Source organism: Brugia malayi (genome assembly GCF_000002995.4).
Source record: "Brugia malayi strain FR3 genome assembly, contig: Bm_v4_Chr1_scaffold_001, whole genome shotgun sequence".
Taxonomy (NCBI): Eukaryota; Metazoa; Nematoda; class Chromadorea; order Rhabditida; family Onchocercidae; genus Brugia; species Brugia malayi.
In genome coordinates this window covers 3,212,473-3,225,615 of record NW_025062475.1, presented here as the reverse complement: position 1 = coordinate 3,225,615, position 13,143 = coordinate 3,212,473, and the positions used below count along the sequence as shown (strand labels likewise).

The 13,143-nt window shown below is 22.4% G+C and overlaps 1 protein-coding gene across 1 annotated transcript; it reads right to left on the bottom strand.

Annotated features, from left to right (window-relative positions):
- Positions 1-1,406: 1,406 nt before the first annotated feature.
- On the bottom strand, positions 1,407-12,199 carry Bm12263 (B20-1 protein, putative; the record flags this gene model as incomplete). Its single annotated transcript, XM_043076395.1, has 10 exons — positions 1,407-1,526; positions 2,112-2,132; positions 2,627-2,677; positions 2,797-2,952; positions 3,383-3,565; positions 3,815-3,874; positions 4,022-4,111; positions 10,838-10,998; positions 11,262-11,465; positions 12,196-12,199. The coding sequence occupies 10 exons, from the start codon at positions 12,197-12,199 to the stop codon at positions 1,407-1,409; spliced, it is 1,050 nt and encodes a 349-aa protein (XP_042932329.1).
- Between the last annotated feature and the right edge of the window lie 944 nt (positions 12,200-13,143).

Here is a 13,143-nt window from a genome sequence, read left to right as displayed (position 1 = left end):
TTTATTAAAATTTTATTTATCGTTTTCTGATCTATCACTCATTAAGTGAATAATTTATAGAACATTTTAATAAAAAAATTATTAATGTTAAAGATTGAAGGTTAATTCTTTGCTAAACAATGTTTTCTAGCTGAATATTAAAATTGTATTCTTTTTCTTGTCGAGAAAAAATAAATAATTTTTTTTTTTTGCTTTACTTTCGTTAGATATCTTAGTAAAACTAAAGTGTGATGAAGTGAAGGTGAATAATATTATTACTTGAAATTATTATGAAATAATCGAACTTTTAGGGATTTTTTCTAAGATTTAGCTAAATTAGTCATAAAATTATTCAGTCCAAAAAAAAAGAAACAGGTCGATGACAGTTGAAAAAAAAGGAAGTAGGCAGTCTTTTTTTTTTGGTTAGAACTTTCATAAATTAATTTAATTTCGTTAATAGTATGCCGACAATATACTCATACTTTTTTATTCAGAGAAGATTGAAACGGAAAAATTAAGTATGCATTGATAAGATTTTGATAAGAATATATAGTTAAGAAATTTTAATAATTGATAAGATATTCATGAAATTATTAAAATTTAACTAATTCGTACAATAATAAAGAAATGATTGAATTTTACGGGAATTTTTTTAAACAGATCAAACTTATTAAATTTATTTTGATCCATGAAATCAAAACATAGCAATCATAGATTAAGCATAATAATCTGAATTGTGAATTGAATTAGTCAATAAATTATCACACATAAAATTAGTCAAATCGTTTGTTCAGTCCTTCATTTATTATTTTCGTTAAAATTTCATCTCCTAAATAATTTTAATAGCGTGCTAAGATGTAAATATTTGCACATAATGCTTACTTCTACACTTCTCATATATTTTCCATTTATCATTGTTTAAAAAAGAAAAAAAGGAAAAAAAAAAACTTGAAGTGTTTATGTCAACAAATTTCAGATAAACTTAATCCTTGAAAGTTAGTTGTAAATCATATCTTTTTTTTTATAACCTATCATTTATAAACTTTTTATACTTCCAAAAAAATCCCTGAATAATCTATGAATCAGTAATTGAATGCTACTAAAAACACAATTGAATTTATTTCTGGAAACTTTTTAAATATATTCTCGTATGCAAGTGCTAAAATTATTGATTAAACAATCAAATAAAAATAAAATAGTTTTGATATAATAAATATTTAACGCATGAAGTTAATAATCTTGTAAAAAATTAATTAATTTTCTCTCAATCAACGTAATCAATCATTAAAAAAATTAAATAAAAATTATAAAAAATTAAAATTTTTTTGGCGAAAGAAAAAATGAAAACATACATAATTATTTATTATTCATTCCATCGCGAAGAAATGTCCAAGAAAATAGCACTTTTATAAATTATCACTTCATTGTTAAGCAATCATATCATCAGGAATTGTAAGCCAATTCTCGATTTCCATTTCTGATTCCATCAAATTCTGATTGCATTCATCAGTGTCGCATAAAATGTCACATTTTCGGGTGACACTTGTCTGCTTATCTGTTTCTTACTCGTACTTCTCAGTGGTGCATTTTCTGTGCTTTTTTTTTCTTGGCTCTTACCAAGCCTTACAATCTCAGCTCCAACTTGATTAAACAAACACAAAACAAATAAAAGGACAGTAATTATTGACATAACACAATACAAAGTTACAATAAGACTAGGCTAGATTAACATTCTTCAGTAATACAAAAATTTTAAAATTTAAAAAACTTTAAATTCACAATGAAAGCAACAAATTCTGTTAATTTAATGAATTTTTTTCTTTTTAGAGATTAGAAAACATCTAAAAAAAATTTTTCAAAAAACAAAATCATTTATTGTGAACAATTAATTGTAATTATTAGCGCATGTCACACAAAATTATCATCATATGATTAAAAGTATTAATAAATTAAAATTATTAAATTAAGACAACCTATCAAGTTATTATCTATGAGGAACAATCGTATAAATATAGCCATTAAAAAGGACAAAATTAGATCATTTTGATTAATTTAGTAAAACTCAAAGAATATTTATCAAGAAATTTAAATTCAAAAAAAAAAAATAGAAAAAAAAAGGGAAAAAACCATACCTTCTGAAGAGTTTCGATAGTCTGAAATGAATGAATGAATGAAAAAAAAAAAAAAGAATTTGTTGAATTTTAAGTTGAAAATTGAGAAACTTTTCAAGTAATAAATGTTACAAATAAATAATTGATCAAATTATATGCAAATGCTAAGCATTGATCATCAAGGTCATCAGTCCTAAACTCTTCATTAAATCTATTTTCTTGTGTTGTCACATTGTCACATGGTAGTTTGTTTATTATTCCGCAATATATATTCAAATGCAAATTACTGCATCGTTTGACAAGGTCAAATGAAAATTGCTCATTTGAAATTTTTTCTTTTCTTAAAAATTTTCAAATGATTTCGAACTACATTTTCCTTTCATGTTGCTTACTAAACAGATACGAATCAATATTTCATCTTTTTCTCTCTTTTTTTCTTTTTTCTTTTTGCAACATTACTCAACTTAATATATAATTATTTAATAGAAATTTATGTAACTGAAAATTTGCAAAAAAAAAAAAAAGCAATAACTTACTTTTTTGATTTCAGCAAGTTCTTTAAGTGATTGATCGTTTGAATTTGTAGCCTGAATTTAGTTTTTTTTTTTTCTTGATATTATAATTCATACAGTTTTCATCATTACTTTTAATTTATTCAAATAAGCTCTTCGTATTGAGTTATTTAAAATTAATAACAATAAAATACCTTTGGCCCAGGCCATTGAGGCTTATCCCATGGTTTATTAGCATCATTTTCACGTGCTTTCAAATAATCCTTTAGTCGAGATGTCTCCATGTCACGATGACGATCTAAGCTTTCAGTTAAATATGCACTGGTTGTAATTGGACGAGTTTCTGCAGCCTGAAATACTCGAATACTACATTTCAAAATTAGATTTATTTAAAAAAAAAAAAATTAAAGACAATTAGATTTATTTAAAAAAATTAAAGACAAAATTTGAGAAGCACTTCTTACATATTAAAATTTGCAATCTGAATAAACATTTTTTCTTCTTTTTAAGCCAAAACTGCTCAAATTTTAATAAATTAAAAAATGTTTACACATTCTTTTTTTCTTTTTGGAAGATATTATAGCAAAGATACTAATAAAATACACAATCAAAATTAAAAAATTTTTAATTAATTATTTGAAACTTCTCTTAAATGGAGCAATTAGAAAAGTTAAAATTTGAAGTGATTAAAGTGATTTATAATAAATGCAACACTTTCATTCTTTAACAACAACCTTAATGAATGTTTTGAAAAATTCGTTATATTAATAATTCACATACCCGTAATTTCCTTTGTTGCATTGGTTCTAATTTTAGAAATGATCGTTTACTATGTTCGCTTGGAAAATCCAAATTTCGTCGTTGAATTCGTGGAATTTCTCGATTATATGCTGGCATCGATGCGTTTGAGGTAACTTTTGGATCAATGATTTGTAATTTAAAATGATCTTGTGTTTCTTTCACCTAAATATTTACCTATAATTGTAATTGCAAAAAAAAAAAAATAATAATAATAAATCTAAATTTTAGAAATTGAAATTGATTTTCAGATCTTGAAATCTTCTAATGTAGAATAAATTTACTTAAATTGTATTTGCTAAAACTAATAAATATTTCCCTGTTTTTTATTTTTAGACATTAAAATTTTGATTCTTTTAATTGTTGTATGAAAAATGAGACAAATTTCATTAAAAAAAAAAAAAAAAAAAGTACCTTATAATCGCCAACAGCTTCTGGTAAATTTAAATCTGAACCAAAATCCATTTTTTGTATCTGTAATATCATCTTTTTTTTTTTTTTTTGTAAAGTTTACAATTTAATTTAAAAAAATTTGAAATTGATGAAATGTGACATTTTCATTGTAAAGAAAATTAAGAAAACAGATGGTCAAGAAGAAAGAAAAATAAAAAAAAAGCGCACTTGTCTTTCACTAACACTTTTATAGTTGGGCGTTATAGACTGTATCACAGACTTTTGCGCTTCACCATGGATTATCGTTGGACGATCTTCCTGGAAAAAGCACTAGGTTTGAAAATGTTTGAATTTTAAGTTATTTTAGATTTTAAATTAAAAAAATTATTTTCAAGAAAAAGTAAAATTTGATTTGAATTATTTGATAGCAAAATTTTCTATGTATCACGACTGCTGTCATCATAATGACCTTTCAAGAGCTATTATATCATTTCTCCGCTCAATTTGAGGAATTTAAAATCGATGAGCTACTGGTCAAACGGTCATTACTAACCAACCAATATTGATTATCGATTATTTGATAATAAATAAGTGCTTAGCTTGCATAGATTCCACAAGCAATTAAATAATCGTTATATTTTCATAATTTTTTTTAAAAAATTGATGAGAATGAATACATTTTGAGCTATTCATCAACAAATGAATTATCATAAAATTTATTTCTAACATTTTATTAAATGAAATTGAATTATGAATTAATGTTAAACGAGTAGTTATTGTTGAAATGCCTTTTGAATATAATTGTTAATTTTTAAAATCAAACTTTTATTTATTGTTGAAACTTAATATATCATATTTTAAGCCATTTGTTAGAATTTAAATATGCAAAATTTAGCTTAAAACTAGATTGAACATACAAAAACACGTAGACGTTCCATAAACATCGGTGAAAATCGCTGAATTTGAGGTTGTTCCAGCATTTCGTTTATAAAATTTTATTATTTAATACTGGAAATGTTATCAGACTATTTATTTAAATTTTTCTATCACATAAAAGAAAAGACCGCAATAAATTGCCAAAAAAATAGTTTGTATTTTAGAAAGACAAATTTCTCACAAATAAAGGAAATATTTAAGTAATTTAAACATTCGTAGTATCATACATATTCAATTGGATCAATTTTTAAAGTTAAAAAAATATGGAAATAAAATTAAAATGGAACGATGAGAAATCCAATCCACTTGAAAAGAAAAGTAATTCTGAATGAATTCAAATTGCTATGCATAATTTAGCTAATGTGGACATTTTTGAAATGTTTATGAGGCAATACTATATGTAAATCAAAGATTATTTCAATGATATAAACGATTGATCGAAGATCACTGGACGAACACCAAAAGAATCGAATATTATTTATTTTTAAAAAATGTGAAACTAATTGAATTGATTGATATTTTGATTGTTAAGTGAATGCTATATAATTTTTTAAGACATTGATTTTGATCTAAAATTATAATTTATAATTTTAGATAGGAATAGAGGACATTTCTTTCAACAATAAATATATCTTTGAAGCTACTAATCAAATAGATATGTTTAGTTTCAAAAATATTCCAAATTTTTAAGGTCATTAAGCATTTAGAAAATTTATTAAAAAAAAAAGTTAAATTTTAGTTGACAATATGATTTCTTATAACTTTTTCTTTCATTTCCTTACCAGTCAATCATTTCTTCTTTTTCGGTTAATTTAATTTAATTCAAGTAAGAAAGAAAAACTTTCGCTTTTATTTATTATAGAATGTTAAAAGAATATCAACAATTAATAAGTCAAAACTTTGCTATCATTTATAGGCAAAAAGTAAATGTTAGTTAATTTTGAAGTAAATTTCATTTCACTAATCTGAAATTCTAATCTTCTTCAGCTATTATTATTATTATTGTTATTACTGTTATTATTATTATTGCTATTACTATTATATTTGTTATTATTATTACCACTATTATTAACCATTTGATATTAATATTATTATTATTAATTATTATCAACTACCATTATTTATTATTAATTATTTCACCTATTATTGCATAATTATATTAGTATTAATTTTTTATTTTTTAGTTATTATTAGTGCTATTAATAATTACTATGCAATAAAAACAAAAATAATGAATTGAATTTATTAGTGGAAAAGATGAAAATGAAATATAAGTTTTATAGTTTAATAGAAATAGTATTTGATAAATTTGTTTGAAATATTACACCAATTTCTCTTATGCGCAAATTGAAAATGAAAAGGGAAATTAATTTCGAAGGTATCTTTCATTCTTCTAAATTTGTTAAAATTAAAGGGCAATTTTTTAAAATAAAGTAAACGCCTATTTTTGTAAAAAGAAATTTGAAAAATTTTCAAGTAATTTAATTATTCATTTGAGCAACGTATTTTCATTTCACTAACTTACTTTGCTCATTTATCAATACTTTCTCATTATGAAGCAATTTTTTTTTTTTCTTCTCTAAAATGTAATTATGAACGTAAGTAAATCAGAAATAAACAAATGTAATGAAGCATTTGAATTTATTGAATTTAAAAAAAAAAAAAAAACTTTTAAAAAATGATATATTAAAGATTAAAACGGTAATCATTTAATAAACAAATTTCAAGACATCATTTTGTTCAATTCGCCATAATCTGTATTGCATATAATAGTGAAATATTTAAAATGAAATGAATAAATCAAGACTTAATTGTATTTTTGATGATCGTCGAGAATTGAATGAATGACATAATTGATTCAAAATCTTATTTCAACGATTAAAATTCATTTGTAATTGGGTAGTTATCAAGGAAGCAGTTACTGAGAAGTTCAATGATTGTAAACAAATTTTAAAAATAAACAACTCTACAAATTATAAAATGATAAACAAGCGAAAATTGTGATAAATTATGTATGAGAGAAATCAGCTAAATTTTCATAATCAAAATTTTGTTTCATAATTGAAACATTAATACTATCAATATGATTCATTTAATCTCTTTTTTCATTTTTCCGTCTTTCCTCATTAATTTGACCTAAATTAATTTGAATGAATTATAAACTACGCAACATTTTTCATAAATTTTCAAACTTTTCTCTGTTATCATTTTCAAAATTAAATCAAATTTTAAATTTTGATTTAATATGAATAAAAGATTATCAACTGTTCAGTTTTTTTTTTTTTTTTTTTTTATATTATCAAATGAAAGAGGAAAATTAATAAAATGAATAATTAATTATCACAAAAGTAATGAAATGAATTTGTTCAAGATTTCAATAACAGATAAATATTGCTATATGATAGTATAATTTATTAAAAGTTAAATTAATGATATTAATGTAAATTGATTTAAAAAAAAAAGTGTTCAAATGGTTGATCGAAATTTAACAAAGATTTATAGTTTTAGAAATTTGCTATTAATCCATTTACATATATTAATAAATTTAATTGATAACAAAGATAAGAAGAAAGTATAAGCAAAATTTTTTAATTAAATTAATATAATTAAATCTAATCAAAATCTTTAAAATAGATTAATAAAATTGAATTGTAAATTATTTAAAAAATATATGAGAAACAATTGAGAATATAAAAAAAAATATAGAATTTTTTATCCTAATTCTTTTTTTTTTTTGATTTTTCATATTATATTTCTCAATTTTCTTTTATTCTACTAAAAATAAATTTTTAGTAGAAAATTACAAAAATGACCGAATTTTTCATCCAATTTTCCTTGTAATTTTCTAGAATTGTTGCATGAAATAATCTCAGTTTTTTTTCTTTCTTTTTTTTTTTTTAGATTTAATAATCTTTTTTTTTTCTTTTTTATTTCAATATTTTTTTTCTTGCAAAATTTGAAATGCACAATGCACTGATTGAAATAGTCCAAAATTATATTTTAAATTTTCTTCTTTTCTGGAAAAGCTAAAAAAAATGAAAAATAATTTTGGATACCATTCCAGTTTTTCACTAAAGTATCACATAAATAGGAATGCAAATAAACATTTCGTTTAACTTATTATTATTTTTTATAAATTATTCGGTATACTCCTAACCGGATGAAAAAACTGATATTATCTTTCCCTGAAATGGAAAATTTATGGATGAAAGGCAAAAAAAAAAAAAAAAAAAAAAAAAGCAAGCAGTTAAATAATGATGAAAAGTTAGTATTATTTAAATTAAATTTGACTAAATTTTTGTAACAATTTTTAAAGAAATAAAATTTTTTATAAATTTTAATTATTAAAAATTTTAAAATATAGAAAATTGATAGGGATGAAAGGAACGATAAGAAAAGGTAACAAAGTACAATGTCGAAATGTGTAATGGTATGGAGCCGGAAAAGATAGAAAAATTCAAAAATATTCTTAGCAAATCATTCATCTTTTCATTTCATTCTGTAAAAGCTTCTAAGGTCGCTAATTGTGATACTTTTGTAATTTTTAATTATTTTGTGAAAATATCAATTAATAACTTTAATGAATTAAGTAAGAATAAGAGTGAGAAGAAGAGAAATTAGTACATGAAAAATTTTTAAATTGAAATGAATTGATAAGCAAGCTTATAACAGTTAAAAAAGCTAAGTTAGCTTTAGCAAACTTTTGAAATGCTTATGTTATGGATTAATTTTAGATGAATATTTGATTTTGAATGAAGTTATTTAATTCAAAATAATAAATTATGAACTGATAGAAAAAAAAATTGATAAAGTTAGTAATATTATATTAATTTGATGTTGATTATTTCATATTAAAATATTTTAATTAATGGCATTTTAAATAACGATGAAAGTGGTAAATAAGAATAGAAATAATTTTGCTGAAGGGGAAAGCAAGAAGACATAACAAATTGAAAAACTGATGGACAAATCTTTCTTTCATCGTAATTTCAACAAGGAAATGTCATTTGCATTTTGTACTTCATTCATGTTTCATCTTTCTATTTTTGAATAAGAAAATTATATTTTCATTGTAAATCAAAAATTTTTGCATAGAAAATATTGGAATAAAATATGTGATAAAATATTATTCGAATAAATATTCATCATTTTGCAATTGTTAGTAATTTAAAATTGAAAAGTTAGCTGAATAATTGCCATAAGTGAAAATTATTGAATAGTATTAAAAGTTTTGTAAAATTTTAAATCAAAAACTAATGATATAATAAATAGTATTATGATTTTATGCGCAATCATTTGATAATTTAAGATTAATTTAAAGTTAAGTTAAGGTAAGATTAATTAAAATAGATGAAATAGAAAAAAATTGCATGAAAAGTAAACTATTTTTAATGTAAATTAATATCAGAAATGACCAATATGATGGAATCGATGAGTGATATATATTTATACTGAAAAAGATTCTTCCGCAATTGAATTTATTTAACAATTTGGCACCACCCTCTATTTCAATTCATTTAAATAAACCATCAAAATAGACTTTAATGTGATTTGATATAAACATTTTTTGCACTTTTTTTTTCTGTTTAAATTAAAACGAAAAAAAAAAAAATCCTACACTGCAAAGTATAATTTCTATCAAAAATAAAGATAAAATAAAGAAGTAAGCTAAAATTATAATAATTAAAAATTAAATTAAAAAAAAAAAAAAAGTTGTTAGAAGCTAATAAAGCATTGTATAGATATGATTAGAGAATAAAAATGAAACATTAATTGAAATATAAACGATACAAAATGATTGAAGGTCAAGTTAAAAATGATTAAAGTAAAAATTATACCTTTCAATAAAAGAGAAAAGGGAAAAAAAGAGGAATGAGTTATGGGTAACAATGAAAAGAAAAAGTTCTCATCGTTGACAGTGACAAAATTTCCATTTGGTTGACTGCAAGGATTTACATTTACAGTTGAATGAACAGAAATTGGCTTTTTACAATTTTCTTTTCCTCTTACTATCATTTCAATTATTTTTTGAAATAATCGATATGCTTTTTGATGATATTTTCATAATTAAATAAATTTATTTTCTTTTTTAAAAAAATATATAATTCGTTTTTCTACCATATTTTCATCATATATTTAAAATTATAAATGCTAATTATTCGCTTCATTAATCAAATATTAATTTATCAGAACAAAAAAAATGCAAAAAAAAAGTTGTCCAGTTTACTGATCAATCCAATATATTCAATTTTAATTGCTTTTATAATGAAATTTGAATTTGAAATAAAATTATAGAAATACCGCAACTATTATAAAATTAAAAATTTGAAAAAAAAAAAGAGATAAATGGTTGATGGACAATTGATGGGAATGAAACGAATCGAATTATACTGGAAATTATATTATTCATCAAATGGAAGAATTTTCAAATTTGGAAATATTTGGGTAACATTTTTTTTTTTTTTTTCTTTCCCATAATTTGACATTTGGCTGTAAAAACAGATGGTTGATTGATTGTTAATGATTTGATATAATTATATCTGTCATAAGATTTTACCGATATGAATTAATTTCATATTATTTGCTAATCTGATAATTCCATCCAATGATAATTTTATTTTAAGTTTTATTACAAAAGTTTGCATTAAAATATGGCAAATTAATAAAACTACAATTTAGAATGCTTTTTGTTCATTTTTATTTTTTTCTTATTTTTGATAAAACATATTTTTTTCAATTAATTAATTTTAATATAATATAAAATAGTTTGACTTTTTTAATGCTACTTTAAAAATTGCATGTAATTAATTAATAAACACATATTATCTTTTAATGGAACTTTAATGAAATTCAAGTCTAACAACCTAAAATGTATTATTTACTTCCTCTCAATAACAAACATTTATTGTGTCTGTGATTTCTGTGATTTGTAATTTTTCAAAAAAAACAGTCAATAATTTCATAAATTTTACAAATAGTAAATTTGAGCTCACTCTATCTTTTTTTCTTAATATATCCGATTTTTGTTAAACTTTGGTTAAAAAAAATTTAATTTAAATTGGTTCAAAACAAAGCTAACAAAGCTAATCTATTCTCGATATAACTCACAGGTTTTGGTGGTTGACCTTCGACAACCTTTTCGATTGGTGTCGACCATTGCCGTACTGTTGTTTCTACTTTTGCTGACATGACACTTTTACTTTTGCTGTGACAATTAATCGAAGATGACTGTGCTGCTGATGTTGTCCACTGACGTTGTGTTACTATGCCTAATAATGATAAACAATAATATTTGACAAATAATTATTCTGCTAATAAAAGTATTTTATTAATTGTACTAATTAATTTGTCTTTTAAATTTAAAAAAAAAAAAAAAATGAAGTAAAATTATGAAAGAATAACTATTCTATTCAATTATATTCTTGCCGATTTCAATTTTTTCTTAAAAAAAATTTCGCAATCATTTAAATTTACAAATATAACTTTCGTTTTTCTCACAATTTTTTTATATGAAATTATTCACATCACTTACCAACAATATTATCGTTGAGAAAGATAAACTGTTGATTGAGTAGCAGAGGCGGTAATGGTGAGTTACCGGAATGTGGCGCTAGCGATATTTGCGCTTGTTGCTCAGTACAATGAAATTTATTGTTGCTATCAGCTTCGCTATTTATTGATGAAAGAGTATTTGAGAAGTTGAACGATTTCGATGAAATTCGTTTTAGTCTTCGTCCTATAAAAATACTCAATAAAATTTCTTTTTTTTTTTGAAATATAAATATGAAATGTAAAGTGTAATGTAAACGAATAATGATAATATCGAAAAAAAAAAGTAAAAAAAATATTATCACAAACTAAGGACAGCACTGATATCAGTTGATAATATTTGATAAAGCTATAAAGTATAGTCAGCGGGAAAAAATAAAAACGAAGTTTAAAGAATAAAAAGCAATGATAACACAAAAAAAAAAACATAAAAAATAATGTGAAAGGTTAAACTAAAGTAATTAGATTAACAAATGAAACTTACTAAAATGCAAAATTTGAAATTAAAGATCATCCAACTTTATTAGAAGAAAACGAATGAATCAAATTCCTAAAGAACATTAATTTAAATTTGTTCCTATCTAAAGTTTTTTATTCATTTCTCAAATAATCATTAATTATCAAAACTAATGGATGTGCTTTTAAATGAATCATAAAAATCGATATAATAATCAATTAATTTTTGATAAAGACAAAAAACAAAAAAAAAAAAAAAAAAGATAAAGTAAATTCTGCGACGTTAGTTGTCGAATAATAGAATTCAAATTTTTAGATAATTAAATGAAGTATTTTCATTTAAAAAAAAAGAAAAAAAATTAAATAATTATTTCTTTTAATCAATAATAAATTATTTCTGTATGAAAGAATTCAGATAGAAACAAAAAAATATGCCAAGCGCTAATGATATTTTCACTTACTCATTCTTTTTTTAATAATTAAGTAATATCATTGACGTATTTTTGAGAATAAAATTAAAATATTTTATTTGATTTGTGATGTTTACTTATTAGTATTGCTTAAGAACTGATTAATCATAGCTGACCAATGTCTTGACTGACCAATGTCTTGGCTGACCAATGTCTTGGCTAACAAATACTTGTCTTTTAAATCATCAAATATGCCTCACATGGAATCATCCTTCTAAAATGACTGCATTCTGCTTAAGTGGAAAGTTATCTCTGCGTTTTAATTGTGTCAACCATTATCCGAGAGATGTGACAATCTATCTGTTAAACACAAAATAACTGCCATCAATCTAACAAAGCAAAAATGTCAACTGGTTTTGTGACAAAATTACCTGTTTAAATATCAAATTTCTAATCTATCAAAGTATAAATTCCTCAATTAAATCAAAACGATCACCAAAAAAAAAAAAAAAAATGGCAAAAATTTTTTAAAAAGTAAATAGACGTTTTGAATAAATCGTCTTTCTGTAGCTCTATTTAAAAAATACTTAATAATTATCACTGGAAATTAAACCTTTATGGCTAATAATACTAATTAATAATTAGTTGTTGGAATAAATCTATTTATAATGTGTTTAGCTATAACATATTTAATATATCTGAATAATATTTCCAAGTAAAATACAATTCTAATTAATTAATTCATTCATTCATTAAATATATTCCGAATTTGAAATAATTATTCACAGAAGCTCAATTATTAGAGCTTTCTATCGTAACATAAGTGTTAGTACAAGAAAACATTTGAGTAAGCAAAAGGTAAAATTAGAGAAATAGGTGAGTCAGGTAAACAATGACTGTAAACAAACTTAAATGTGAGTCATATGAATTGAAAAGATTGTGAAAACATTCTTTACAAATGCATTAACAATTCAAAAAATTCACTTTTTTACCTTTCAG